Source organism: Oncorhynchus clarkii, chromosome 29 (genome assembly GCF_045791955.1).
Source record: "Oncorhynchus clarkii lewisi isolate Uvic-CL-2024 chromosome 29, UVic_Ocla_1.0, whole genome shotgun sequence".
NCBI classification, from domain to species: domain Eukaryota; kingdom Metazoa; phylum Chordata; class Actinopteri; order Salmoniformes; family Salmonidae; genus Oncorhynchus; species Oncorhynchus clarkii.
In genome coordinates, this window is record NC_092175.1 from 26082824 (window position 1) to 26108576 (window position 25753).

Below are 25753 nucleotides of genomic sequence, written 5' to 3' on the forward strand. Positions count from 1 at the left end.
TGTGGGAGGCTTTTGGAAGGCTACCCGAAATGTTTGACCCAAGATAAACAATTTAAAGGCCATGCTACCAAATACTAATTGAGTGTATGTAAACTTCTGACCGACTGGGAATGTGATGAAAGAAATAAAAGCGGAAATAATTCTCTACTATTATTCTGACATTTAACATTTTTAAAATAGTGATCCTAACTGACCTAAGACAGGGAATTTTTACTGGGATTAAATGTCAGGAATTGTGAAAAACTGAATTTAAATATATTTGGCTAAGGTGTATGTAAACTTCCGACTTCAACTGTATATAGTACCCACTACCTGCCACCATGAGAAGTAGACATAAATCATTCACTTGAGCAAGGCAGCTCTATTGCATAGGGCTAATTCAACCTTAGCTCAGCTTTCATTTCATGCATTTTAGAATACAGCTGAGAAATGTAACATGTCTTTGTCCAGTAACCTAGAGCACACTGCATCTACCACAGAGAAATAAATAAACATTCAATGCTTATGTCCTGGATCATTATTATTTAAATGTTTTCATCCAACACCTCACACAAGGCATTCATTAAAGCTGGACACCTGTCCCAGGGAAAGGTGTATTACTGGCCCATGTAAGACTACTGTATATTTGTGATTAGAAAACATTGTTATGAATTAAACTGTTTATTAGAGATGAATTAAGAAAGTTATTGCTGTTGCAGTAAAACATTGTCCTATTATCTTTGGTGCTGCACATCGATTGTTTAAAAAAACTAGACAATTATAGAAACACAAGATAAGAATTGATCATTTCCTTCAGCAGACAATTGAGATGACAGACATGCACGTTGCACGGATGGATTCAATCATTGCTTTTGCACATTATCCACTAATTTCCTTTTGACACATCTCACCTAACTGAGTATGTACAAGAGTGTGGGTCTCATAGGTCCCTTTCCCATCCACTCTGCAAACATCCTCGATATCTGTTCTCCCGATATGCAATACATTGGCAAGTAAAATTGGGAAAGGTCCAAACTTTACAGATGTAGTTCAATAGTTTTAGAGTTCATCATTTTGAGGATGGAGTCACCCAAACATAACATCTCGCGTTCTCCAGATCTTTATGGCTGTCCTTATGGAGACTTCCCCAGATCACCTATGTCCATCCTCGTGTCTCCCCTTGCCTCGCCCCTAGAACCAGATAGGGATGTACAGAGTAGAGAACCTTAGAGTGAGCCCTGGTCAGTTGCAACAGAGCAGGAGCATGAGCAGCGCTACCTAGACGTGTCAAGGAAGAGTCTCTTAAACCAACGGCCCACTGCCATGTTGACTCTCATCACGAGGGTCACCTCCACCAGAACAAAGACACTGCTCCGGGAACCCTTAGGCCTCGAACATCAACCTGCAAATTTAGAGATTTTTAGAAAATAAATCATGCTTAATAAAATGGCAGAGAAGACGTGATGATTAATAACATGGTATAGAATACGCACAACTCCTTTTGAGAGCATGATCTATCACACAGAGCAGGAAGGAAGGACACTAAAAACATATACTGTGGTTCATGTGAATTGGCACTTGAGTGCAAAATTCTTCCACACCATTAGATGTCTCCTGAGGATACCAGTTGCACAGACTGATGCAAAGATCAGAGAAGAGAGGAGCTCCTGAGTCAATCGCAGGGGTGTGTCTGTGTTTGTTTATATGTGCCCCATTAATTAATAGGTAGCGTGTTGCTAGCTGAAGAAGTGCAGAGCTGAACTGCTGGGGACTCTCTGTCAGTCTCATCTCCATGATAGCATTGTCCTCGCCTTCCTCCCCACTGCCTCCTCTTCCTCCTCGTCCCCCGCACACACCAGCGGCCAAGCCACTGCACACGCGCAAACATACAGACACGTCAGCAAAAACTGAGCTTCATATTCATGATCAATATATGTCTGTGATTTATTTAGAATTCAATCTACACTTAACCAGCATGGCTACCACAGCATTCTGCAGCTTAGTGGGAGTCTAATTTGGTTTTCAACAGGACAATGACCCAACACACCTCTGGGCTTGTTAGGGGCTATTTGACTAAGAAAGAGAGTGATGGAGTGCTGCATCAGATGACGTGGCCTCCACAATCCCCCGACCTCAACCCAATTGATATGGTTTGGGATGAGTCGGACCCCAGAGTGAAGGAAAAGCAGCCAACAAGTGCTCAGCATATGTGGGAACTCTTTCGAGAATGCCAGGAGTGCGCAAAGCTGTCATCAAGGCAAAGGGTGGCTATTTCAAGAATCTCAAATATAAAATATATTTGGCCTGCCTGGCTGGTTCCTCCAGAGAGCAGTGCATGTGCTGGTAGAGCGGGGGAGAGGAGGTGGTGCAGCTCTGCCTGGGGGCTGATGCCTGTGCTGGCCCTGTAGCGGGGTGGGAGGGGGGTCCAGCCAGAGCAGGGCTAGCCCTAAGCCCAGCAGAGAGAAGGCAGCCCTGAGGAGGGCCCGCTGGACCAGGCTGATCAGCTCAACCAGGTTCTTAAAGCTGTCCTCTGGGGTTTCAGCCATAGCCCACCGAAGCCCAAAACAGACAGACAGCCGGGGCAGGATCCAGCAGGCCGTGAACACCGTACCACCAGGACTATTCAGGTTGCTGCAGCGCCACAGCAGTTACTGTAGATCCAGGAGGCCAGAGACAGGATGTAGATCAGGTTCTTCAGACAGCTGTCCTGCACCTGTGACAGGCGGGAGGGGAACAGGAAGGGATGGCAGGAGCCCTGCTCCTCCTGACAGCCATGAAAGGAGTGGGAGAGAGAGCCTAAAAACACCCCCAGGCAGGCCAGGGTGTCATGGCCGTCCCAGGTGAGATGGAAGGAGACAGAGGCTCAAGGAGAAAAGCAGAAAGGTGACCACACAGCCCTCTGCTATTACATAGCTGTCAGAGAGCAGGGAGTCACAGCGCAGGAGGAGCACCAGGAAGTGAAGGGGTAAATAAGAAGCGAGGCAGGGTCAGTCAGTCACTCCTTGGGGCCACCTCTCCACCCTCAGCAGTCTTGCTGGCCCAGTCAGGCTCTCCAGAGCAGCAGTACCTCAGAGGAGAGGGCTACAGCCGCTAGGCACCAGGACCCCTCAGCATAGCCCTGTGTAAAGCTGACCTGCAGCTATACACACCCCTACCCCAGTGGCTGCCACCAAAGGGACCCTCAGCAGACCACTCTCCCTCACCAGCACAGAGGACATCATACCACGCAGGTACATGCCAGGAAAGCTATGCCGGCAGCCATCTTGGCTGGGTCGAAGCATGCCCATGTGGCTCGGCAGGTGTCCCGAACAGAGGTCAGGTACAGTTGCAGGGAGGTCACTAGCTCTGGGGTGGGAGTGGCCATCATTGACAGTGGTGAGGTACTCAGAGGAGGCGGCGGGAGAAGTCTGCATGCAGCGGAGAGACAGACACTCTGTATGTCTTTGGCTATTCATGGTTCAAATATGTGCAGAGACGTGCAGTAAACTGTAATATTCAATATACAGCACATGAATGTATCTGGCATGATTACAGCTCTGTGATTACCTGTTTGGCATTGATCCACAGCGCCTCCGCCTGGCTGAGACCTGCTGGTGCACCCCCTATCTGGCTGTCTGCAGGGAACCGAGGCAGCAGGACCTGCCCACACTGCTGTAGGGGATGGGTATGCCCAGGAGCAGGGCAAGGGTAGGTACCAGATCTGTCTGGGGCACCACCTTAGAATCACTCTACAGGGAGATAGAGACAAGACAAAGGTCATTCAACGTGGAAAAATCAATGCCAGACATTACATTTTGTCAGCTGGTTATTGTCATGCAAAAGACTGCTGGTCTCAAGGTAATTGACAGGTAGACTAATTAACAAACACATTTAGCATCTCCAGGCCTCCATGCCGCTGATGTGTGCCTTTGGAACATTTACATTTGGAAAAGTATAATACATCTATTTAATATACACCATCACAATAAATTCATTATTTATTTGAAGAAAATGTATTTCAGAAGAACAGAATATGAGTTAGCCAAATGTACTGTATGTTATCTGGCTATGCACCCTGCCATAAGGCTGTAGAGTTGTTCATTTATTAGACAAGATATGCTTAAGTCCCATGACATTATTTTATATTATAATTGAACTTCGCTGTATAAAATAAAAGTGGCTGTGTAAAAGTGATCAATTTAAACAGGTACTACAGTGGCAAGAAAAAGTATGTGAACCCTTTGGAATTACCTGGATTTCTGCATAAATTGGTCATAAATGAAGATCAGATCATATTTTAAGTCACAACAATAGACAGTCTGCTTAAACTAATAACAAACAAATAACAAACATTACACTTGCGGGGTGGGAAAAGTATGTGAACCCTTGGATTTAATAACTGCTTGACCCTCCTTTGGCAGCAAGAACCTCAACCAAACATTTTCTGTAGTTGCAGATCAGACCTGCACAACGTTCAGGAGGAATTTTGGACCATTCCTCTTTACGAAACTGTTTCAGTTCAGTAATATTATTGGGATGTCTGGTGTGAACTGCTCTCGAGGTCATGCCACAGCATCTCAAATCAGGTTGAGGTCAGGACTCTGACTGGACCACTCCAGAAGGCGTATTTTCTTCTGCTGATTTACTTCTGTGTCGTTGTCCTGTTGTGTCAACCAACTTCTGTTGAGCTTCAATTGGTGGACAGATAGCCTAACATTCTCCTGCAAAATGTATTGATAAACTTGGGAATTCATGAGGCAGCCCCAAACTATGACTCCCTCCACCATACTTTACAGTTGGGACAAGGTTTTGATGTTGGTGTGCTGTGCCTTTTTTTCTCCACACAGTGTTGTGTTCCTTCCAAACAACACAACTTTAGTTTCCTTTGTCCACAGAATATTTTGTCAGTAGCGCTTTGGAACATCCAGGTGCACTTTTACAAACTTCAGACGTGCAGCACTGGGTTTATTTGGACAGCAGTGGCTCCTTCCATGGTGTCCTCCCATGAACACCATTCTTGTTTAGTGTTTTATGTATCGTAGACTGGTCAGAGATGTTAGCATCTTCCAGAGATATCTGTAAGTCTTTAGCTGACACTCTAGGATTCTTCTTAACCTCATTGAGCATTCTGCGCTGTGCTCTTGCAGTCATCTTTGCAGGACGGCCACTCCTAGGGAGAGTAGCAACAATGCTGAACTTTCTCCATTTATAGACCATTTGTCTTACCGCGGAATGATGAACATCAAGGCTTTTAGAGATACTTTTGTAACCCGTTCTAGCTTTATGCAAGTCAACCATTCGTAATCTTAGGTCTTCTGAGATCTCTTTTGTTCGAGGCGTGGTTCACATCAGGCAATGCTTCTTGTGAATAGCAAACTGATATTTTGTGAGTGTTTTTTATAGGGCAAGGCAGCTCTAACCAACATCTCTAATCTCGTCTCAATGATTCGACTCCTGGTTAGCCGACTCCAATTAGCCTTTGGGTTCACATACTTTCCCCAACCTACACTGTGAATGTTTAAATGATATATACAATATAGACAAGAAAATACAATCATTTGTGTCTTATTAGTTTAAGCACCCAATGTTTGTCTATTGTTGTGACTTAGATGAAGATCATATCAAATTTGATGATCAATTTATGCAGAAATTCAGATAATTCCAAACGGTTCACATACTTTTTCTTGCCACTGTTTATCCTAGATTGAGTTATGTAACAATTTTAGTTGTGAAAGACACACATTTTAGAAATGAAAATATATATATGGTCTGCATGATGCGACTATAGGCCAATGATGAATTTAGAAAGTCATAAAAAAAGAAAAGAGCTTGCTCTCTACCTTGCTTTAGGCTGCACACACTGTTCTCTCATCAAGTGATCATATTTTCACCCATCAGACTATTCTCAATTGAATCCTGTCTTTACTAATATCTAAAATTAGCAAAGGTGTAAAGTATTTAAGCCAAAAGTACTAGTTAAGTTGTTTTTGGGGCATCTGTACTTTACTACTTGACACCCAAAAGTACTTGCTACATTTTGACAGGAAAATGGTCCAATTCACACACTTATCAAGAAAACATCCCTGGCCATCCCTACTGCCTCTGATCTGGCAGACTCAGTAAACACCAATGCTTCTTTTGTAAATTATGTCTGAGTGTTGGAGTGTGCCCCTGGCTGTCGAGCAATAAAAAATAAATACAAATTCTTCAGTCTGGTTTGCTTATTAAGGACTTTGAAATGGTTTCTACTTTTATTTTTGATACTTATGTATATTTAAAACCAAATACTTTTAGACTTTTACTCAAGTAGTATATTTAAAAAAGGTATATTTACTTTTACTCAAGTATGACAATTTAGTACTTTTTCCACCATTTAATATTTTGGGGATCTAGAATGAGCCATTATCAAATGGGCAAGTAAAGGGGCAAGACAAAAAAGACATGTCATCCGTATGCACTGGAATAGCGAATGGAGATCACTTTCCCGCCATTACATTGTTCACTCATGTCGTGTAAGGCTACTCACCGACAGGTGATATTCCGCCCAATCTCTGTATGCCATGGGCTCTCCAACACTGTTCCTGCAACTACCCAGTGCTTAATTTGGGAAGCAAAGTGAAATCGGTTCAAGAACATCGATAGTAATATGTTTTCACAAAGAAACATATTTAATTAAACTGCTGACAGACCCTCTCTCTGCACAGTGGAAAAAGGAATGGAGATGGAAACTCACAGTGGGAGATATTCTGTAGCTAAAGGTAATATGTGAGCCTATCATTTAAAATTCCCTATTCCTCGACTATTCAAAATCAATTACTAATGCAATATAAATGTAGGCTAAATTTGAATGTGTCAAATTCAGGTATTTTTTTATTTTTTATTTAGGGCTTGGACTTATAAACTCAGCAAAAAAAAGAAACTTCCTCTCACTGTCAACTGCGTTTATTTTCAGCAAACTTTAAATGTGAAAATATTTGTATGAACAAAGCGAGATTCAACAACTGAGACATAAACTGAACAAGTTCCACAGACATGTGACTAACAGAAATTGAATAATGTGTCCCTGAACAAAGGGGGGTCAAAATCAAAAGTAACAGTCAGTATCTGGTGTGGCCACCAGCTGCATTAAGTACTGCAGTGCATCTCCTCCTCATGGACTGCACCTAATTTGCACACTGTGCAGGTGTTGTTACACGTGGTCTGCCACTGCGAGGACGATCAGCTGTCCGTCATGTCTCCCTGTAGCACTGTCTTAGGCGTCTCACAGTACGGACATTACAATTTATTGCCCTGGCCACATCTGCAGTCCTCATGCCTCCTTGCAGCATACCTAAGGCACGTTCACGCAGATGAGCAGGGACCCGGAGCATCCATCTTTAGGTGTTTTTCAGAGTCAGTAGAAAGGCCTCTTTATTGTCCTAAGTTTTCATAACTGTGACCTTAATTGCCTACAGTCTGCAACTGCATGTTCATTAATTGTTTATGGTTCATTGAACAAGAATGGGAAACAGTGTTTAAACCCTTTACAATGAAGATCTGTGAAGTTATTTGGATTTTTACAAATTATCATTGAAAGACAGGGTCCTGAAAAAGGGACGTTTCTTTTTTTGGTGAGTTTTATATTAGGGCTATGCTTATGCATAAGCTCTAATAAGTATATGGGTGTTTTGAATTCATCATCACTTTAGAAAGAGCTGTCCATTTCGTTGTGCTAGGCTTCGAAACAACATCCACAACGACCATGTTCTCCACTCAGTTTCAACCTTTTGTTGAACTTCTTTCTTCAAATTGATCAATCATAGTGATGTGAATTTTAAAAGCACATACTGTTTTGATGATAAGTGTTTGATGTGATTTCCACACCATTTGCATTGATGCCAGAGTGGTTATAGAGACAATTGAGCCCCAAGTACCAGGCCATTAGGACTGATGGTCGTTAGCGGGTTGAGTACTACCAAAGCACGTCCAGAGTGCATCAGATCAATCAAATTTTATTTGTCACGTGCCTAATACAACAGGTGTAGTAGACCTTACTGTGAAATGCTTACTTACAAGCCCTTAACCAACAATGCAGTTCAAGAAATATAGTTAAGAAAATATTTACTAAATAAACTAAAGTAAAAAATGAAATAAAATGAAACAATAAAATAACGAGGCTACATACAAGGGGGCACTAGTACCGAGTCAATGTGCGGGGGTACAGGTTAGTCAAGGTAATTGTACATGTAGGAAGGGGTAAAGTGACTATGCATAGATAATAAACTGCGAATAGCTGCAGTGTACAAAATTAAGGGGGGTGTCAATGTAAATAGTCCGGGTGGCAATTTGACTAATTGTTCGGCAGTCTTATGGCCTGGGGGGTAGAAGCTGTTAAGGAGTCTCAAGGACCTAGACTTGGCGCTCCGGTACCCCTTGCCGTCCGTTAGCAGAGAGAACAGTCTATGACTTGGGTGACTGTGGTCTTTGATAAGTTTTTTTAGCCTTCCACTGACACCGCCTAGTATATAGCTCCTGGATGGCAGGAAGCTTGGCCCCAGTGATGTATTGGGCCATACGCACTAACCTCTGTAGCACCTTACGGTCGGATGCCGAGCAGTTGCCATACCAGGTGTTGATGCAAACAGTCAGGATGCTCTCGATGGTGCAGCTGTACCACCTGGGGGCAGACCGTCATAAATTCCAGGATCCAGTAGCAGAGGGAGGTGTTTAGTCCCAGGGTCCTTAGCTCAGTGAAGAGCTTTGTGGGCACTATGGTGTTGAACGCTGAACTGTAGTCAATGAAAAGCATTGTCAAATAGGTGTTCCTGTTTTTACACTGCTGCTACTCGCTGTTTATTATCTATGCATAGTCACTTAACAAACCAACTCAACTAACCTGTACCCACGCGCACATTGACTCAGTACTGGTCGCCCCTGTATATAGCCTCGTTGTTATGTCATTTTCTTGTGTTACTTTTTGATTTAATTACATTTTTCTCACCTTAGTTTATGTAGTAAATATTTTCTTAACTCTTTCTTGAACTTCATTGTTGGTTATCGGCTTGTAAGTAAGCATTTCACAGTAAAGTTGTATTCGGCACATGTGACAGATACATTTAAAAAAATGTTATTATAATAATGTTTGTCCATCACTCTCCGATTCAGAATATATCATTTTCATAGTCATGGCACACTTTGTCTAAGAGCTATTGAAGATTGAACGGTGGAAAATATATAAATATTTTCAACAACAAAAGAAGCAGTAGATTTTCCACTATCCACCCCTGATTCAGAATGTAACATCTTCATAGTCATGGCATGCTTGGTTCAATAGATATTGAAGTGAGAAAACCGAATATCCAATATAAACAAATTTTACCTCGGTCATCAGCTTTTGTTCTGATGTAACTTAGAGCCCAGCACAATGTAAAAACTCTTGGCCTCATCGGTGCTACCATAACTACCGCTGATCAGTTGCAGGTGCTAGCTACTGTAGCTACCTGGCTATACTAACTTCTGACCTTGTTTTAGCGTTCCGTTTTTTCTTCTCTCTGCCAGGGCCGGCCAGCCAGCATCGAGACAGGACCCTCGGGTACACACAATCCGATAATACTCCCTCCCCTCTTATTTTCATTGGGACTCCAGCTATTGATTACATTGCCACGCGGGAAGTGCATGTCGCCACACGGTCAGGTCTCGCTGTAACCCCCACATCCGATCTATGCCGGCATGCGCACTGCAACCAATGTTTATATCAATCAATGACTACAACATATGAAAAGTGCGGGAAATTTGAACTCAGGTTGTTGTCAACCTACACAACCATGCTTAAAGACATCAGAAAGTTTTTAACGTATTAAACATTCACAATGTATATGTTTTAAAGGTAGAATAATGTATTTTTTGCAGTAAGATACGCATCACCTGGACAGATAATCGCCAGAGTTCCGTTTCCCATATCAACAAGGGGACGTGTTTAACCAGCGCACCACCTCAAGTTGTAACTTTCGTTTCCTGGGTCGGCCGAGTGTCATATACGAGAGGATATTCATTTTTATTTTAAACTAAGCCACATACATATCAGCCAACAACCACGCTAAGAAAATGCTCCAAACATTTTGCCGGACCGGTGGTGCTGTTTTAAAGGTAAAATGCAGGGTATTTCAATGCAGTTAGTTTGCTAGCTTGCAAAAAACAGTTAGCTAGCTACTAGCCCGATATTAGACCAAAGGAGCCACTACATGTTCTGATTAAAGGGCAAATTGGCTCTGGAATCCAAAACAGCCAAATACTCTATTTAAATGTGAATCGATTCTCAATTGCAGTACAGTTCTAGAAACATCAATCCATCAACTTTCATATGTCAAAATCATTTTAGAAATTCAAAATACACACTTGCTGTGCACCAGAGGAGGAAGCGGAGGACCAACCACATCAGTGAATTTCATACAAATATTTAAAAGTTTAAAAATGTATCCTTTTTAGATACAACTATACAAAATCGATTCACATGTCACCAAATAATTGATTAAATGACAATGTTTTGCAAAGAAGGTCTACAGTAGCCTCAACATAGTTGTAAATGAGAACTTGTTCTCAACTAGCTTACCTGGTTAAATAAAGGTGAAATAAAACCATTTTAAAAAACAGACCTCTGTAGGATAGCACCATGGTGTAACCAGAGGACTGCTAGCTTCCGTACATTGACTTCAATACACAACTGATGCTCATGGTTCTCACCCCCTTCCATTGACTTACACAGTAATTATGACAACTTCCAGAGTTATTGCAGCATGAACTGACATGTTGTCCACCCTATCAAAGGATCAGAGAATTAATCTAGTACTGAAAGCATAAGCTACACCAAGCTAGCACTGCTGTGCATAAAATGTGTTGAGTAGTTGACTCAAAAAGATAGACAACAATTTTGAACCCCCAAAAATAAAGGAGGAGGAAAGAGCTGCATTTGCTTTTTTAAATGAAATATAGCTCTAGTTTAGCTTACTCACACACAGCTCAAGTATAGGGAGGCTTTGTTAGCTAGCTGGCTATGACTATCCAACAGTGGAACAATTCCTAGTCAAGGTAAGCTTTTGGTTTTACTAATGTATTGCCACCAGGGCCCACTGGTGAAACTGCTTACTGACTGTACTGCATGATTGTAGTGAGTTTACAAACACCTTAGTTCTAGTAGCTATGTTGACTATGACGTTACCTTATCTTATATGGTGACAAGGATGTATCCTGTGTGTAGCAGTTATGATATGAAGGTTTGGCTTGGAAAGGTTTTTTCACCTGGTCACAGACAGCTGATGTGTTGTGCATTGAAGTCCACAAGGGAAGGGAAAAGGTTCAGAGGATGAGAGTGCGTAGATGCATGATGGAATGCAACAAGCTGTTTGTATATGGCTAGGAAAGTTAACTGTTTTTGTGTGATTAGGGGAGTATTTATTCAGCTGATTCTGTTAAAATGTTTTTTAAACAGAACGAAACAGGGATAAACAAAACTGCATTTGTCCAATAGAAACTTGTTTACAACTCTTGTACTAATGATTACACCTTAGATTAGCTAGATACAGGCAAGAGTGTGCAAGGCGGTATTGAATGTGTCATTGTCTGTCCATGTGTCACTGTGTGTCACCTCAAATCTTTCATCCAACATGCTGTAATAGAAATAAGTCCATGCTCATGAAAAGAAAATCGCCCTCCCTCATCATAAACTATAAAAATTGTCCTCAAAAGGCACCCACCGTCACTGCTGTACACTGTTTTAACTGGTTTTAACAGTTGCAGCCAACAATATTTTACACACAAACACGTTTGTGGCATCCATCTTCAGTTTACACAGTTGGGCAATCTGACGTCTGTATTGGCCTGCAGCATTTACGGTGACACAGCCTCTGCAGAAGTCTGGGCATTCATACTGCTTCACGGAGCAGTGCTGTTGAGCAGTGCTGTTGTCAAGGATGTGCGTTTGTGTTTATATAGCACCTCCCGCCAATCAATCAGGTCACTGCGGAGCTTTATGGAGCCCACCACATTGTTACAAAATTTGGGAGGCGATGGGGTAAGGAGCTCAATTTGGCCTCTGCATGATTCTGGAAGCTTCGCAATTGCGTCACACCTTCCACACGGAACCTCCAACCACATTTTCGTATTAAGCATAAATTGGCATTTTGTGGAAAAAGGATCAAAGCAGATAGTTAACCAATAGCTACCCAAACTAACTATTTAGCAATCTTATGGCTTGGTGGTAGAAGCTGTTCAGGGTCCTGTTGGTTCCAGACTTGGTGCATCGGTACCATTTTCTGAGATATACTGGGCCATATGCACTACCCTCTGTAGCGCCTTGTGGTGGAATCAAGCATTTGCCATACCAAGCGGTGATGCAGTCAGTCAAAATGCTCTCAATGATGCAGCTCTAGTATTTTTTTGAGGATATGAGGGCACATGCCAAATCTTTTCAGCCTCCTGATGGGGATGAAGCATTGTCGTGGCCTCTTCACGACTGTTAGTGTGTGTGAACCATGATAATTCCTTAGTGATGTGGGCAACGATGAACTTGAAGCTCTCGACCTGCTGCACTACAGCCCAGTTGATGTGGATGGGGGTGTGCTCAGCCCTCCGTTTCATGAATTAATAGAGCTGACGTTATTCCTTATTCAACATGTCAGAGAGGCATGTTTGTTCTACATAGCATATTTGTATCTGAATGTTCCAAAACGTTGTGTCCTGCTGAACGCACCCTGGGTATTCAACTCATATCCATCATGTTAACTAGCATTGAAACCAGAAAGAGTACCAGTAGATAGCTAGCTGGCTATTGTAGAAACTACCGGTGAATAACAAGCAAGGAATGAATAACTATTTAGATATCTAATTTCTATCATGTTTAGGGTCATAGCTAATCACTGAGGTTTCAAGCTCCATCATTATGTAGCTTTTCAAGTTCCAACGCTCATGGAGTAATTTTCTGGTCATGATGCAACAATGTGTCACTCTGATGGTGTTTGTTATTGTTTCCCTCCAGCATTCCCAGAGGACAGTGCCCACAGTGCCAGTGTTGTGGGCGACACAAGCCCAGCAGCGATGGGCATCCAGTCTACCCATGAACACTGTGGTTCTGTTTGTACCACAACAAGAATCCTGGGTTGTGGAAAGGATGGGCCGCTTCCATCGCATCTTGGAGCCGGTAACTTACCCATTGATCTGCAATTAGCCAGTGATCTGCACCCTTAATTATATTATCACACTATATCAAAGTATAAATCCTGAATATATTTATATATATATATATATATACAGTGCCTTGCGAAAGTATTCGGCCCCCTTGAACTTTGCGACCTTTTGCCACATTTCAGGCTTCAAACATAAAGATATAAAACAGTTTTTTTTGTGAAGAATCAACAACAAGTGGGACACAATCATGAAGTGGAACGACATTTATTGGATATTTCAAACTTTTTTAACAATTCAAAAACTGAAAAATTGGGCGTGCAAAATTATTCAGCCCCTTTACTTTCAGTGCAGCAAACTCTCTCCAGAAGTTCAGTGAGGATCTCTGAATGATCCAATGTCGACCTAAATGACTAATGATGATAAATACAATCCACCTGTGTGTAATCAAGTCTCCGTATAAATGCACCTGCACTGTGATAGTCTCAGAGGTCCGTTAAAAGCGCAGAGAGCATCATGAAGAACAAGGAACACACCAGGCAGGTCCGAGATACTGTTGTGAAGAAGTTTAAAGCCGGATTTGGATACAAAACAATTTCCCAAGCTTTAAACATCCCAAGGAGCACTGTGCAAGCGATAATATTGAAATGGAAGGAGTATCAGACCACTGCAAATCTACCAAGACCTGGCCGTCCCTCTAAAATGTCAGCTCATACAAGGAGAAGACTGATCAGAGATGCAGCCAAGAGGCCCATGATCACTCCTGATGAACTGCAGAGATCTACAGCTGAGGTGCGAGACTCTGTCCATAGGACAACAATCAGTCGTATATTGCACAAATCTGGCCTTTATGGAAGAGTGGCAAGAAGAAAGCCATTTCTTAAAGATATCCATAAAAAGTGTCGTTTAAAGTTTGCCACAAGCCACCTCGGAGACACACCAAACATGTGGAAGAAGGTGCTCTGGTCAGATGAAACCAAAATTGAACTTTTTGGCAGCAATGCAAAACGTTATGTTTGGCGTAAAAGCAACACAGCTGAACACACCATCCCCACTGTCAAACATGGTGGTGGCAGCATCATGGTTTGGGCCTGCTTTTCTTCAGCAGGGACAGGGAAGATGGTTAAAATTGATGGGAAGATGGATGGAGCCAAATACAGGACCGTTCTGGAAGAAAACCTGATGGAGTCTGCAAAAGACATGAGCCTGGGACGGAGATTTGTCTTCCAACAAGACAATGATCCAAAACATAAAGCAAAATCTACAATGGAATGGTTCAAAAATAAACATATCCAGGTGTTAGAATGGCCAAGTCAAAGTCCAGACCTGAATCCAATCGAGAATCTGTGGAAAGAACTGAAAACTGCTGTTCACAAATGCTCTCCATCCAACCTCACTGAGCTTGAGCTGTTTTGCAAGGAGGAATGGGAAAAAATGTCAGTCTCTCGATGTGCAAAACTGATAGAGACATACCCCAAGCGACTTACAGCTGTAATCGCAGCAAAAGGTGGCGCTACAAAGTATTAACTTAAGGGGGCTGAATAAATTTGCACGCCCAATTTTTCAGTTTTTGATTTGTTAAAAAAGTTTGAAATATCCAATAAATGTCGTTCCACTTCATGATTGTGTCCCACTTGTTGTTGATTCTTCACAAAAAAATACAGTTTTATATCTTTATGTTTGAAGCCTGAAATGTGGCAAAAGGTCGCAAAGTTCAATGGGGCCGAATACTTTCGCAAGGCACTGTATATATATATATACATCTCAAATTGATCATTTTTATGCATCTTGTCCTCTTTTGCATATTCTGTAGGGCTTGAATTTCCTTATCCCAATCCTGGACAAAATTCGTTATGTTCAAAGTCTTAAAGAGATTGTTATTGATGTCCCAGAGCAGTCTGCGGTCTCTTTAGGTGAGTGACATCACTGTGTTTGTCACTGTCATTTTCACTGCAATGTAGTCAGTTGGTCCTCGGCTCTGGATTAACCGATGTCTGATTACATCCACAGATAATGTGACACTACAGATAGATGGAGTCCTCTATCTTAGGATATTGGATCCTTTTAAGGTAGGTTGGTGAAAACCATGATGTCTTGATGTTATTGTTCATTGAATGTTTTTGCTTTGTTTTTAGATGTTGATAACAAGATGTACTTCCTTCCAGGCCAGCTATGGAGTTGAGGACCCAGAGTATGCTGTCACCCAACTTGCTCAGACCACCATGCGCTCAGAGTTAGGAAAACTGACCCTGGACAAAGTATTCAGGGTGAGACTCAAAATTGTGTTTCAGAGTGAATTTGTATTTATTTATCTCATTACCTTATTGTTTTTATATATTTCTTTCTTCAGGAAAGAGAGACCCTAAATACCAACATAGTCCACTCCATAAACCAGGCATCAGATGACTGGGGAATCCGTTGCCTTCGTTATGAAATCAAGGATATACATGTTCCACCTCGTGTCAAAGAGTCCATGCAGATGCAGGTGAGAGGGGCTGGCCCTGCTGCCAACAAACTGGGAGACAGAGCTTCAACCTGAAATTATCGCTGAACATGAGCTTAATCTTAGCCTATCAGTTTTGTAAGTGTACAGATGTACTCTCTTAATTTGATCACTCTGTTGTTGCAGAAAATGCAAACTTGTAGTGTATTTTGAAGTCCTACTCGAGTCTCCTTTTCAGCTCATTTATCACATTTCAATAGGTGGTCCAGGTAAATCATGACACAGCACAATGGGGGGGGGTTGTTTTTTAGACAACTGCAAACTTCAAGAAGTACGGCATACAAGGGGTTGGTCAGCTAGGGATTCATGATGTCATCGGCCTCTCCTTTCTTGAGTGACAATAGAGGAGCAATATAGAACACTATTTTGCTCAACCTATTTTATTACTATTTTAGTGTGTGTACTTTACTGTATTTATGCTTGGGATATCGCTTTTCATCAGCAAAAGTATAAAAACATCGCTGAAGGACATCTTAATTTTAAACTTTCAAATTTCAGACTTGATTTGCCCTTACGAAAAAATATCAACCCACAAAAATGTCCATTAATTATAATCCACATAATAATTTGCATTTCCTGTTGCTACAGGATTGTTTTCCTGCTGTGAGAAACTGGTCAAATTAAAATAGAACATCTATACACTCTTTCTGACTGCCTTTCATTGTGTAGGTGGAGGCAGAGCGTAAGAAGAGAGCCACTGTGCTGGAGTCGGAAGGGCACAAGGAAGCAGCCATCAATGTTGCTGAGGGTCGCAAGCAAGCTCAGATCCTGGCCTCGGAAGGACAGAAAGCAGAACAGATCAATAATGCAGCTGGTAGGTTGATACACATACAGTGCATTCAGAAAGTATTCAGACCACTTTACTTTTTCCACATTTTGATACGTCGTTACAGCCTTATTATAAAATAGATTACATAAAAACATGTAAATCTATACACTGTTAGGTTCCAAATAAACAGAGTAAAGAAAACTCATGGACGCTTAGTAAAGCTCAAACCAAGTTTATTCACCCACTGTGTCATACAGCTGCAAATGACAAACATATTCACATTCACAAATACACCTCTGTTGCTATCCAGAACCTTAGGGATATCTGTTCTTCCTCTGACCTGACCTCGGCCCCAAATTCCTTACTCCTCCCCATAGGATCCCTGATGTCCAACAATAACATATTGACAGAATGTAAGCGTTCTACATTCCCCTCTCTCTCTGAATTTTTTTTGTTCAAGTTTAGTAGTCAGAACCCATCAACACAATTTCCCATAATGACGAAGCGAAAACAGGTTTGAAGTCATTTTTGAAAACCTATAACAAATAAAAAACAGAAGCCTTATTTACTCAAGTATTCAGACCCTTTGCTATGAGACTCGATATTGAACTCAGGGTCATCCTTGTTTCCATAGATCATCCTTGAGATGTTTCTACAACTTCATTGGAGTCCACCTGTGGTAAATTCAATTGATTGGACATGATTTGGAAAGGCACACACCTGCTGATATAAGCTCCCACAGTTGACAAAAACCCAGCCATGAGGCTGAAGGAATTGTCTGTAGCGCTCTGAGACAGAATTGTGTCAAAGCACAGATCTGGGGAAAGGTACCAAAAAATGTCTGCAGTATAGAAGGTCCCCAAGAAGACAGTGGCCTCCATTCTTAAATGGAAGAAGTTTGAAACCACCAAGACTCTTCCTAGAGCCCGGCGGACTTGCCAAACTGAGCAATTGGGGGGGAAAGGGCCTTGGTTAGGGAGGTGACCAAGAACCCGATGGTCGCTCTGACAGAGCTCCAGAGTTCCTAGGTGGAGATGGTTGTCTTTCTGGAAGGTACTCCCTTCTCAGCAGCACTCCACCAATCAGGCCTTTATGATAGTGGCCAGACGAACGCCACTCCTCAGTAAAAGGCACATGACAGCTCGCTTGGAGTTTGTCAAAAGGCACGTAAAGGACTCTGACCATGAGAAACACGATTCTCTGGTCTGATGAAACTAATATTGAACTCTTTAGCCTGAATGCCATGCGTCACATCTGGAGGAAACCTGGCACCATCCCTACGTTGAAGCATGGTAGTGGCAGCATCATGCTGTGGGGATGTTTTTCAGCGGCAGGGACTGGGAGACTAGTCAGGATCAAGGGAAAGCTGAACAGAGCAAAGTACAGAGAGAGCCTTGATGAAAAACTGCTCCAGAGTGCTCAGGACCTCAGACTGGGGTGAAGGTTCACCTTCCAACAGAACAACGACCCTAAGCACACAGCCAAGACACCACAGGGAGTGGCTTCTTGACAATTCCTTGAGTGGCCCAGCCAGAGACCAGACTTGAACCCGATCAAACATCTCTGGAGAGACCTGAAAAAAGCTGTGCAGCCACGCTCCCCTTCCAACCTGACAGAGCTTGAGAAGATCTGCAGAGAAGAATGGGAGAAACTCTCAAAATACAATTGTTAGTAGTTACTGTCTTGCCTCATCGCTACATCTCCCGTACGGGCTCGGGAGAGACGAAGGTCGAGAGTCATGCGTCCTGCGAAACACAACCCAACCAAGCCGCACTGCTTCTTAACACAGCGCGCATCCAACCCGGAAGCCAGCCGCACCAATGTGTCGGAGGAAACACCGTACACCTAGCGACTTGGTCAGCGCGCACTGCGCCCGGCCCGCCACAGGAGATGCTAGTGCGCGATGAGACAAGGATATCCCTACTGGCCAAACCTTCCCAACCCGGACGACGCTAGGCCAATTGTGCGTCGCCCCATGGACCTCCCGGTCGCGGCCGGCTGCGACAGAGCCTGGGCTCGAACCCTTAGACCACTGTACCACCCGGGAGGCCCCGAACGGCTCCTGTTTGCTTCATCAAACTTAGTTGAACGCACTGACTGTAAGTCACTCTGGGTAAATGACAAATGTTTCTGTAATGTAAGGAAGCTTGATGTACAAGTACACCCTCTGGACAGGACTCTAGTCTCTGTCACCATTTCTGATGAATGACTCTTATCTTTATCTTCACCTAGGTGAGGCCAATGCTGTCTTAGCCAAAGCAGAGGCCAAGGCTAAGGCTATCCGGCTGTTGTCAGAGGCTCTAGCTGAGCAGGTAAAGTAGCTGTGATGGCTTCATCGTGTTCATGTAAGTGTGTACATGTTGATGTATTGTGTCTAAATGGCACTTGACCCAACTGTCATTGTGTTTTGGACAGAATGGAAACGCTGCAGCCTCCCTCAGTGTGGCTGAGCAGTACGTCTCAGCTTTCTCCAAGCTAGCCAAAGAGTCCAACACTATCCTGCTGCCCTCTAACTCTGGTGACATCAGTGGCATGGTCACACAGGTCTGTCTCTGTTTCTTAAGCTATTTAATTATGTGTGATTGCACAGGCCATCTTCCCTGTCCCTCCCTTTCAACACACCCCTGTCTCTCGCTCTTCTTCCTATTTCAGAACAGTAACAGTATCTATTTTTCCCTTCTCTTTAGGCTATGGCTATTTATGGCAGCCTGGCCAAGCAAAGCTCAAAAAATATAGAATGTGTGACCCCAGTGACCCCAGAGTGGGCGATGGAGAAGAGTGAGGACCCTGCACCACCAGCCCAGTAGTGAATGATGTCAAGACCACTCAGAGTCAGGCACAGAACAACCACGAGTGCCTGTTCAGCACCTCTGTCTGGCCCAAAGGACACGCTGCAGGACATGGAAACAGAAGGGCAGGATAAGAACGTAAAAACTTTGGGAATGCTTAACAGCCTGGAAACATCAACCCATTTGCGACAATACATGTCACTTACACATTGTTTTATTTTGAATGAGTGGTATTGTACACAGTACGTACACACGTTCCAATTCCAAATCCACGAGCTGTCGTATTGATACTCTTCTCTTGCATCAACAGATCAAAGGACTGCAGTGGTAGGTATGATAGTAAACTGCTAGACTGGTTTAGGGCGTTCTGAATTAGCTCCCGGGGAATAGGATATGATCTATTTTATGTGATGTACTGTTGCAATGATAATCTCCTGTCTTCTTCATGTCCAATTATTTGTCCTTCATATGTTTTAATTTCATAGTCTCATGAATGTTTTAGTTCATGTAAGTGAGAGCTTGTGCCCTGACATTAAGATCCTCCCTGGTTCAGAGCAAGCAGAGAAGGGAACAAAGGTCAGATTTAAATATATAGTGTCGGTCAAAAGTTTGGACACACCTACTCATTCATGGGTTTTTCTTTATTTTCACTATTTTCTACATTGTAGATTAGCAGTGAAGACATCAAAACTATGAAATACCACATATGGAATCATGTAGTAACCAAAAAAGTTTCAAAAATTACCTCAAATCAAAAATACATTATGGAAGTGCAATGTTTTATTTCACATCAATACCAGATCAAAAGGGTCATCTGTGAATGAGGAATGTTTGACATAACATAGGAAATGTGTATATATTCAATGACAATACACTATCCTAACCAAAAGACCAATAAATGGCCTTCCATGTACAATTTAATGATGATGCTGTCACTATTAAAGGATTTGTGACTGGCTTTAGGGAAGATTGTAACATCTCATCATAATAAATCTTGGGGAAATTATCGGTTTGAATGATTTGGAAGTGTACACAGCAGGGATTTCATATTTTTTATTTTTCCATATTGTTCATTGTAGTAAATATACATACAAAAGTCAGTCACTGAAAGTTTGAAAATTAAATCTCAGTAAAAAAAAAATCCTTTATCATGATTTCCACCACAGTATGCATGTTACACAGGGAGGGGCTGTTGAGTTATTTAGGGATATTTTGTCTACTAGTACCAGCCAAGCCACTTACAGCTTTTCTAAACCATTTCTGGTGACTGACTGATCTACAAATAATGAGTAGTTATTTATGTGGCAAGGTGATTTGTGGATCAGTCAGGCGCCTGTTGCCAGCGATGTCACACTAGCCCCTACTCTTTCTGTTCCACCACAGCTGCTACAATATCACCAATTATATGAACCACCCCAACCAAAGCTGTAGGTGATCCTAATGGCTGCATTAGGTATAATGACATCATTCAGACTCAACAATGAAAAGGTGTTGGCCACCTAGGGATGTAAAGTATGTATTTTAATGTAAGGGAAAAATATACTGAACAGAAATATAAACGCAACATGTAAAGTGTTGGTTCCATGTTTCATGAGCTGAAATGAAAGATCCCAGAAATGTTTCATACACAAAAAGCTTATTTGTCTCAAATGTTGAGCACAAATTTGTTTACATTCCCATTAGTGAGCATTTCTCCTTTGCCATGATAATCCATCCACCTGACAGGTATGATATATCAGTAAGCTAATTAAACACCACTCTAAAATGTGCAGTTTTGTCACACAACACAATGCCACATGTCTCAAGTTTTGAGGGAGCGTGCAATTAGCATGCTGACTGTAGGAATGTCCACCAGAGCTGTTGCCAGATAATTTAATGTCCATTTCTCTAGCATAAACTGCCTCCAATGTCGTTTTAGAGAATTTGGCATCCAACTGTAAACACGCAAGCCCAGAACATCCGGCTTCTTCATCTGTGGGATCGTCAGACCAGCCACCCGGACAGCTGTTTGTAATAAAGCCCTTTTGTGGGGAAAAACTAATTCTGATGAACTGGGCCTGGCTCCCCAGTGAAATCCATAGATTAGAGCCTAATGAAATTATTTCAATTGACTGATTTCCTTATATTAATTGTAATTTAGTAAAATTGTTGCATGTTGCATTTATATTTTTGTTCGGTATACAATGGTTCATCATTTCCATGTCAATGGACAATAAAGGTCTAACAATATGCATCAGTGATATTGTAGAATTTACTTGTGACATAATCAAAATTACTCCAATCCGTAGTAGTTTATAGTTATTTAACTATTCTTTCAGCATGGGTTGTTGTCTATCATATGCTTGCTCGAGACATTTAACCGAATAACAGAAATGGTGCTGATTCTATCCATTTACAGTGCCTTGCGAAAGTATTCGGCGCCCTTGAACTTTGCGACCTTTTGCCACATTTCAGGCTTCAAACATAAAGATATAAAACTGTATTTTTTTGTGAAGAATCAACAACAAGTGGGACACAATCATGAAGTGGAACGACATTTATTGGATATTTCAAACTTTTTTAACAAATCAAAAACTGAAAAATTGGGCGTGCAAAATTATTCAGCCCCCTTAAGTTAATACTTTGTAGCGCCACCTTTTGCTGCGATTACAGCTGTAAGTCGCTTGGGGTATGTCTCTATCAGTTTTGCACATCGAGAGACTGAATTTTTTTCCCATTCCTCCTTGCAAAACAGCTCGAGCTCAGTGAGGTTGGATGGAGAGCATTTGTGAACAGCAGTTTTCAGTTCTTTCCACAGATTCTTGATTGGATTCAGGTCTGGACTTTGACTTGGCCATTCTAACACCTAGATATATTTATTTTTGAACCATTCCATTGTAGATTTTGCTTTGTGTTTTGGATCATTGTCTTGTTGGAAGACAAATCTCCGTCCCAGTCTCAGGTCTTTTGCAGACTCCATCAGGTTTTCTTCCAGAATGGTCCTGTATTTGGCTCCATCCATCTTCCCATCAATTTTAACCTTTTACGCCAAACATAACGTTTTGCATTGTTGTCAAAAAGTTCAATTTTGGTTTCATCTGACCAGAGCACCTTCTTCCACATGTTTGGTGTGTCTCCCAGGTGGCTTGTGGCAAACTTTAACCAACACTTTTTATGGATATCTTTAAGAAATGGCTTTCTTCTTGCCACTCTTCCATAAAGGCCAGATTTGTGCAATATACGACTGATTGTTGTCCTATGGACAGAGTCTCCCACCTCAGCTGTAGATCTCTGCAGTTCATCCAGAGTGATCATGGGCCTCTTGGCTGCATCTCTGATCAGTCTTCTCTATGTATGAGCTGAAAGTTTAGAGGGATGGCCAGGTCTTGGTAGATTTGCAGTGGTCTGATACTCCTTCCATTTCAATATTATCGCTTGCACAGTGCTCCTTGGGATGTTTAAAGCTTGGGAAATCTTTTTGTATCCAAATCCGGCTTTAAACTTCTTCACAACAGTATCTCGGACCTGCCTGGTGTGTTCCTTGTTCTTCATGATGCTCTCTGCGCTTTTAACGGACCTCTGAGACTATCACAGTGCTGGTGCATTTATACGGAGACTTGATTACACACAGGTGGATTGTATTTATCATCATTAGTCATTTAGGTCAACATTGGATCATTTAGAGATCCTCACTGAACTTCTGGAGAGAGTTTGCTGCACTGAAAGTAAAGGGGCTGAATCGCAGCTGTAATCGCAGCAAAAGGTGGCGCTACAAAGTATTAACTTAAGGGGGCTGAATAATTTTGCACTGCCAATTTTTCAGTTTTTGATTTGTTAAAAAAGTTTGAAATATCCAATAAATGTCGTTCCACTTCATGATTGTGTCCCACTTGTTGTTGATTCTTCACAAAAAAATACAGTTTTATATCTTTATGTTTGAAGCCTGAAATGTGGCAAAAGGTCGCAAAGTTCAATGGGGCCGAATACTTTCGCAAGGCACTGTATATCTATGTAGAAAATCAAATGTCTGGAAAAAAAAGTCGAGCATAAATTACTTTTTTCAATTACCAGTACTATTTCAAATCAAATGTTATTTATCACACATGCCGAATACACCAGGTGTAGACCTTACAGTGAATTGCTTACTTACAAGCCCTTAACCAACAATGTAGTTTTGTGCAAAATACCTCAAAAATAAATAAAAGTAACAAATAATTAAAGACCAGCAGTAAAATAACAATAGCGAGAATATATACAGGGGGTACCAGTTCGACTCTAAGGCTGCATTTACACAGGCAGCCCAAGTCTGAAAAATATCTGATGTGAAAGATCTGATGTGATTGGTCAAAAGACCAACAAGTGTAAAAAAATATCAGAATTGGGCTGCTTGTGTAGACATAAATAGTAATAGTATTGATTGAATTTGCAATTAAATGACATTTTTCAGTGATAGGCTATTCAATAATGTTTTAATATAGGTCTACATGCAAAAGCTTTCTATGTCATGGCAACATGTTAGAATTCCAAGGAAACAATATAAAACTACAAGGGATCTGAATCTGATTGTAAAGGATGATAACCAAAGAAGACCAACTGGCAATGTAGCGGACAAAACAACTCCAGGCTTTGAGCAAGGCACTTAACCCTAATTGCTCTCTAGATAAGAGAGTCTGCAAAAATTACAAACAAAAAAACTACAGCGCAGGACACTATCTAGGAGTCTGCGTCACCACCTGTTCCCTCAACTGTGGTTTTCAGTCTCTCTTCATCGATTGGTCAGAACCTTCTGTATGGTCCGCCCTTTTCAGAGATTATGCTCCCTCAATGGATGGGCTAGATGTCATTACAGAGTACTTCGGCACCGCCCTCTTATCGCGGTGCTGTCAGGTTAGTCTAATGATTTTTTTCATGGCGTGCCTTTGGCAGGCACCTATTGCTCACTGCCGAACATTTATGTTTCCATTTCCAGCATCTCAAGCCCACCTCTAACTCTGGAAATTCTGCGAAGAATTTAAAAAGTGATTGGAGGCATTGTTTGTAATGTTGCCGTGCCGAGCGCATTTTTGAACTAGAGGAATTGTCAGATAAACTTTTGCCATGTCTCTACTTTGTGTAAGAGGTGAGTTATTACATTTTTCTTTAATACATTTTCATTGATGTTGACTTCTTAAAGCGAAAGAAATACAATTGTATCAAGTAAAGCAGAGTGTGATTCGCAAACATTATATGTAACGGTTTTGACAGCAGGATGGACCAAACTGAACGAATTGAACTTATGCGACCGTGATTGTTTACGTTTTTTTCCCTTGTTGAAGCCGAGTTATTTTCGTTTTTGTCTCCCTTATACAGATAGGGAGGAGAAACTCATGAAGCTCAGATATTATAATAAAATAGTTTATTTTATTTGGATTTGGAGACTGCATGTCTACATTACGTAATTATTCACCAACTGTTTCCCAGTGTTTTCTTCTCTGTCAGCTGTGACTCAACATTTGTCAATGTTTTGACATTTGTCAATAGTTTTCCAAATTACTACATTGGAATATGTAGTAAAAAGCAGTTTCACTAGATAAATATTTTTAGCAGGTGTAATAGTGTAATTGGATATCAAAGTATATGTATAACTTGTTTGATTTTAATATCATGTAAACCAATGCCATCTAAACGAGGTGTGTGTGATTCTAGATACTAGACAGCCTTTTATCTTTAGATTGTGGATGTCTTAGATCACCATGTCCATTTCCTCTAAATATCTAATTTACTAGACATGTTTGGCAGTGTCTCTGTTTAACATCCTAAACTGTCTTGAAGTAACTGTCCATTAAATCTAACTGTTCTGTTCATATTCTGTTAACTCATACCCATATAATGTTGTTGACTCATCCTGTACCCGTATTTGTGTCCAAAGTGTAAATTGGAGGAAAATCAAAATCCTCACCTCAAACTTGTATCTTAAAAAGATGTTTCAGAAATGCTTGCTATTGCCTCGGAGAGGATGATGTCATCTTTTTGAGGAGGATGAGCTTGCCAATCATTGGTCTATCACATTAATATTTTTAATGACCAGTATACGCCCTCACAATTCTGTTATTGAGGTACGCCCACCCCATTTCAACATAGAAAAGCTGCTTTTTAACATGATTAAACAATTTCACTCATATTCATTATAGGTCATATTTCATAGATATCTGGAAACACTGGACACTTACTTTAAGATAGTATAGTCCTATTACATATCAGGTAAAGCACATGTTATAATTTTTTTTATAATGCTGTCTGGAGTAGAGGTGGACCGATTATGATTTTTCAACGCCGATACCGATTTATTGGAGGACCAAAAAAAGCCGATACCGCTTAATCAGACGATTTTTATTTTATTTTAATTATTTTTTTTACATTTATTGATGTATTTTATTTCTCTTTTATATTATTTTTTATTATTATTTATTTATTAATTTATTTGTAATAATAACAATTACAACAATACTAAATGAACACTTATTTTAACTTAATATAATACATCAATAAAATCAATTTAGCCTCAAATAAATAATGAAACTTGTTCAATTTGGTTTAAAAAATGCAAAAACAAAGTGTTGG

General features: G+C 41.3%; 2 protein-coding genes and 1 pseudogene across 4 annotated transcripts in view; 2 read left to right on the forward strand and 1 right to left on the reverse strand.

Moving 5' to 3' along the window:
* Window positions 1-1112: 1112 nt before the first annotated feature.
* On the reverse strand, window positions 1113-9584 carry LOC139388180 (GPI ethanolamine phosphate transferase 3-like; annotated as a pseudogene).
* Window positions 9585-9909: 325 nt separating this feature from the next.
* Window positions 9910-20180, forward strand: LOC139388522 (stomatin-like protein 2, mitochondrial). The gene is made up of 10 exons (XM_071135225.1): window positions 9910-10083; window positions 12968-13129; window positions 14927-15026; window positions 15124-15182; window positions 15279-15380; window positions 15464-15598; window positions 16286-16430; window positions 18618-18697; window positions 18801-18929; window positions 19073-20180. Exons 1-10 carry the CDS (start codon window positions 10042-10044, stop codon window positions 19190-19192), a joined length of 1074 nt encoding a protein of 357 aa, XP_070991326.1. The 5' UTR covers window positions 9910-10041; the 3' UTR covers window positions 19193-20180.
* A 3863-nt stretch (window positions 20181-24043) lies between these two features.
* The window catches only part of LOC139387818 (protein unc-13 homolog B-like), a 126829-nt gene continuing 125119 nt past the window's right edge, over window positions 24044-25753 (forward strand). For 2 of the 3 annotated variants that reach the window (XM_071134059.1, XM_071134060.1), the window contains exon 1: window positions 24049-24272. In XM_071134059.1, the coding sequence (XP_070990160.1) occupies window positions 24251-24272 (22 nt within the window). In that variant the 5' untranslated portion in view covers window positions 24049-24250. Of the gene's footprint in view, window positions 24273-25753 lie in introns of all 3 variants that reach the window. The other variant, XM_071134061.1, reaches the window with a different exon arrangement.

Coding starts and splice junctions, on each gene's coding strand:
- LOC139388522 (XM_071135225.1), top strand. CDS start 10,042: ATGCTCCAAACATTTTGCCGGACCGGTGGTGCTGTTTTAAAG. Junction 15,381..15,463: donor CCCTGGACAAAGTATTCAGG/GTGAGACTCAAA, acceptor TTCTTTCTTCAG/GAAAGAGAGACCCTAAATAC. Junction 15,599..16,285: donor AAGAGTCCATGCAGATGCAG/GTGAGAGGGGCT, acceptor TTCATTGTGTAG/GTGGAGGCAGAGCGTAAGAA.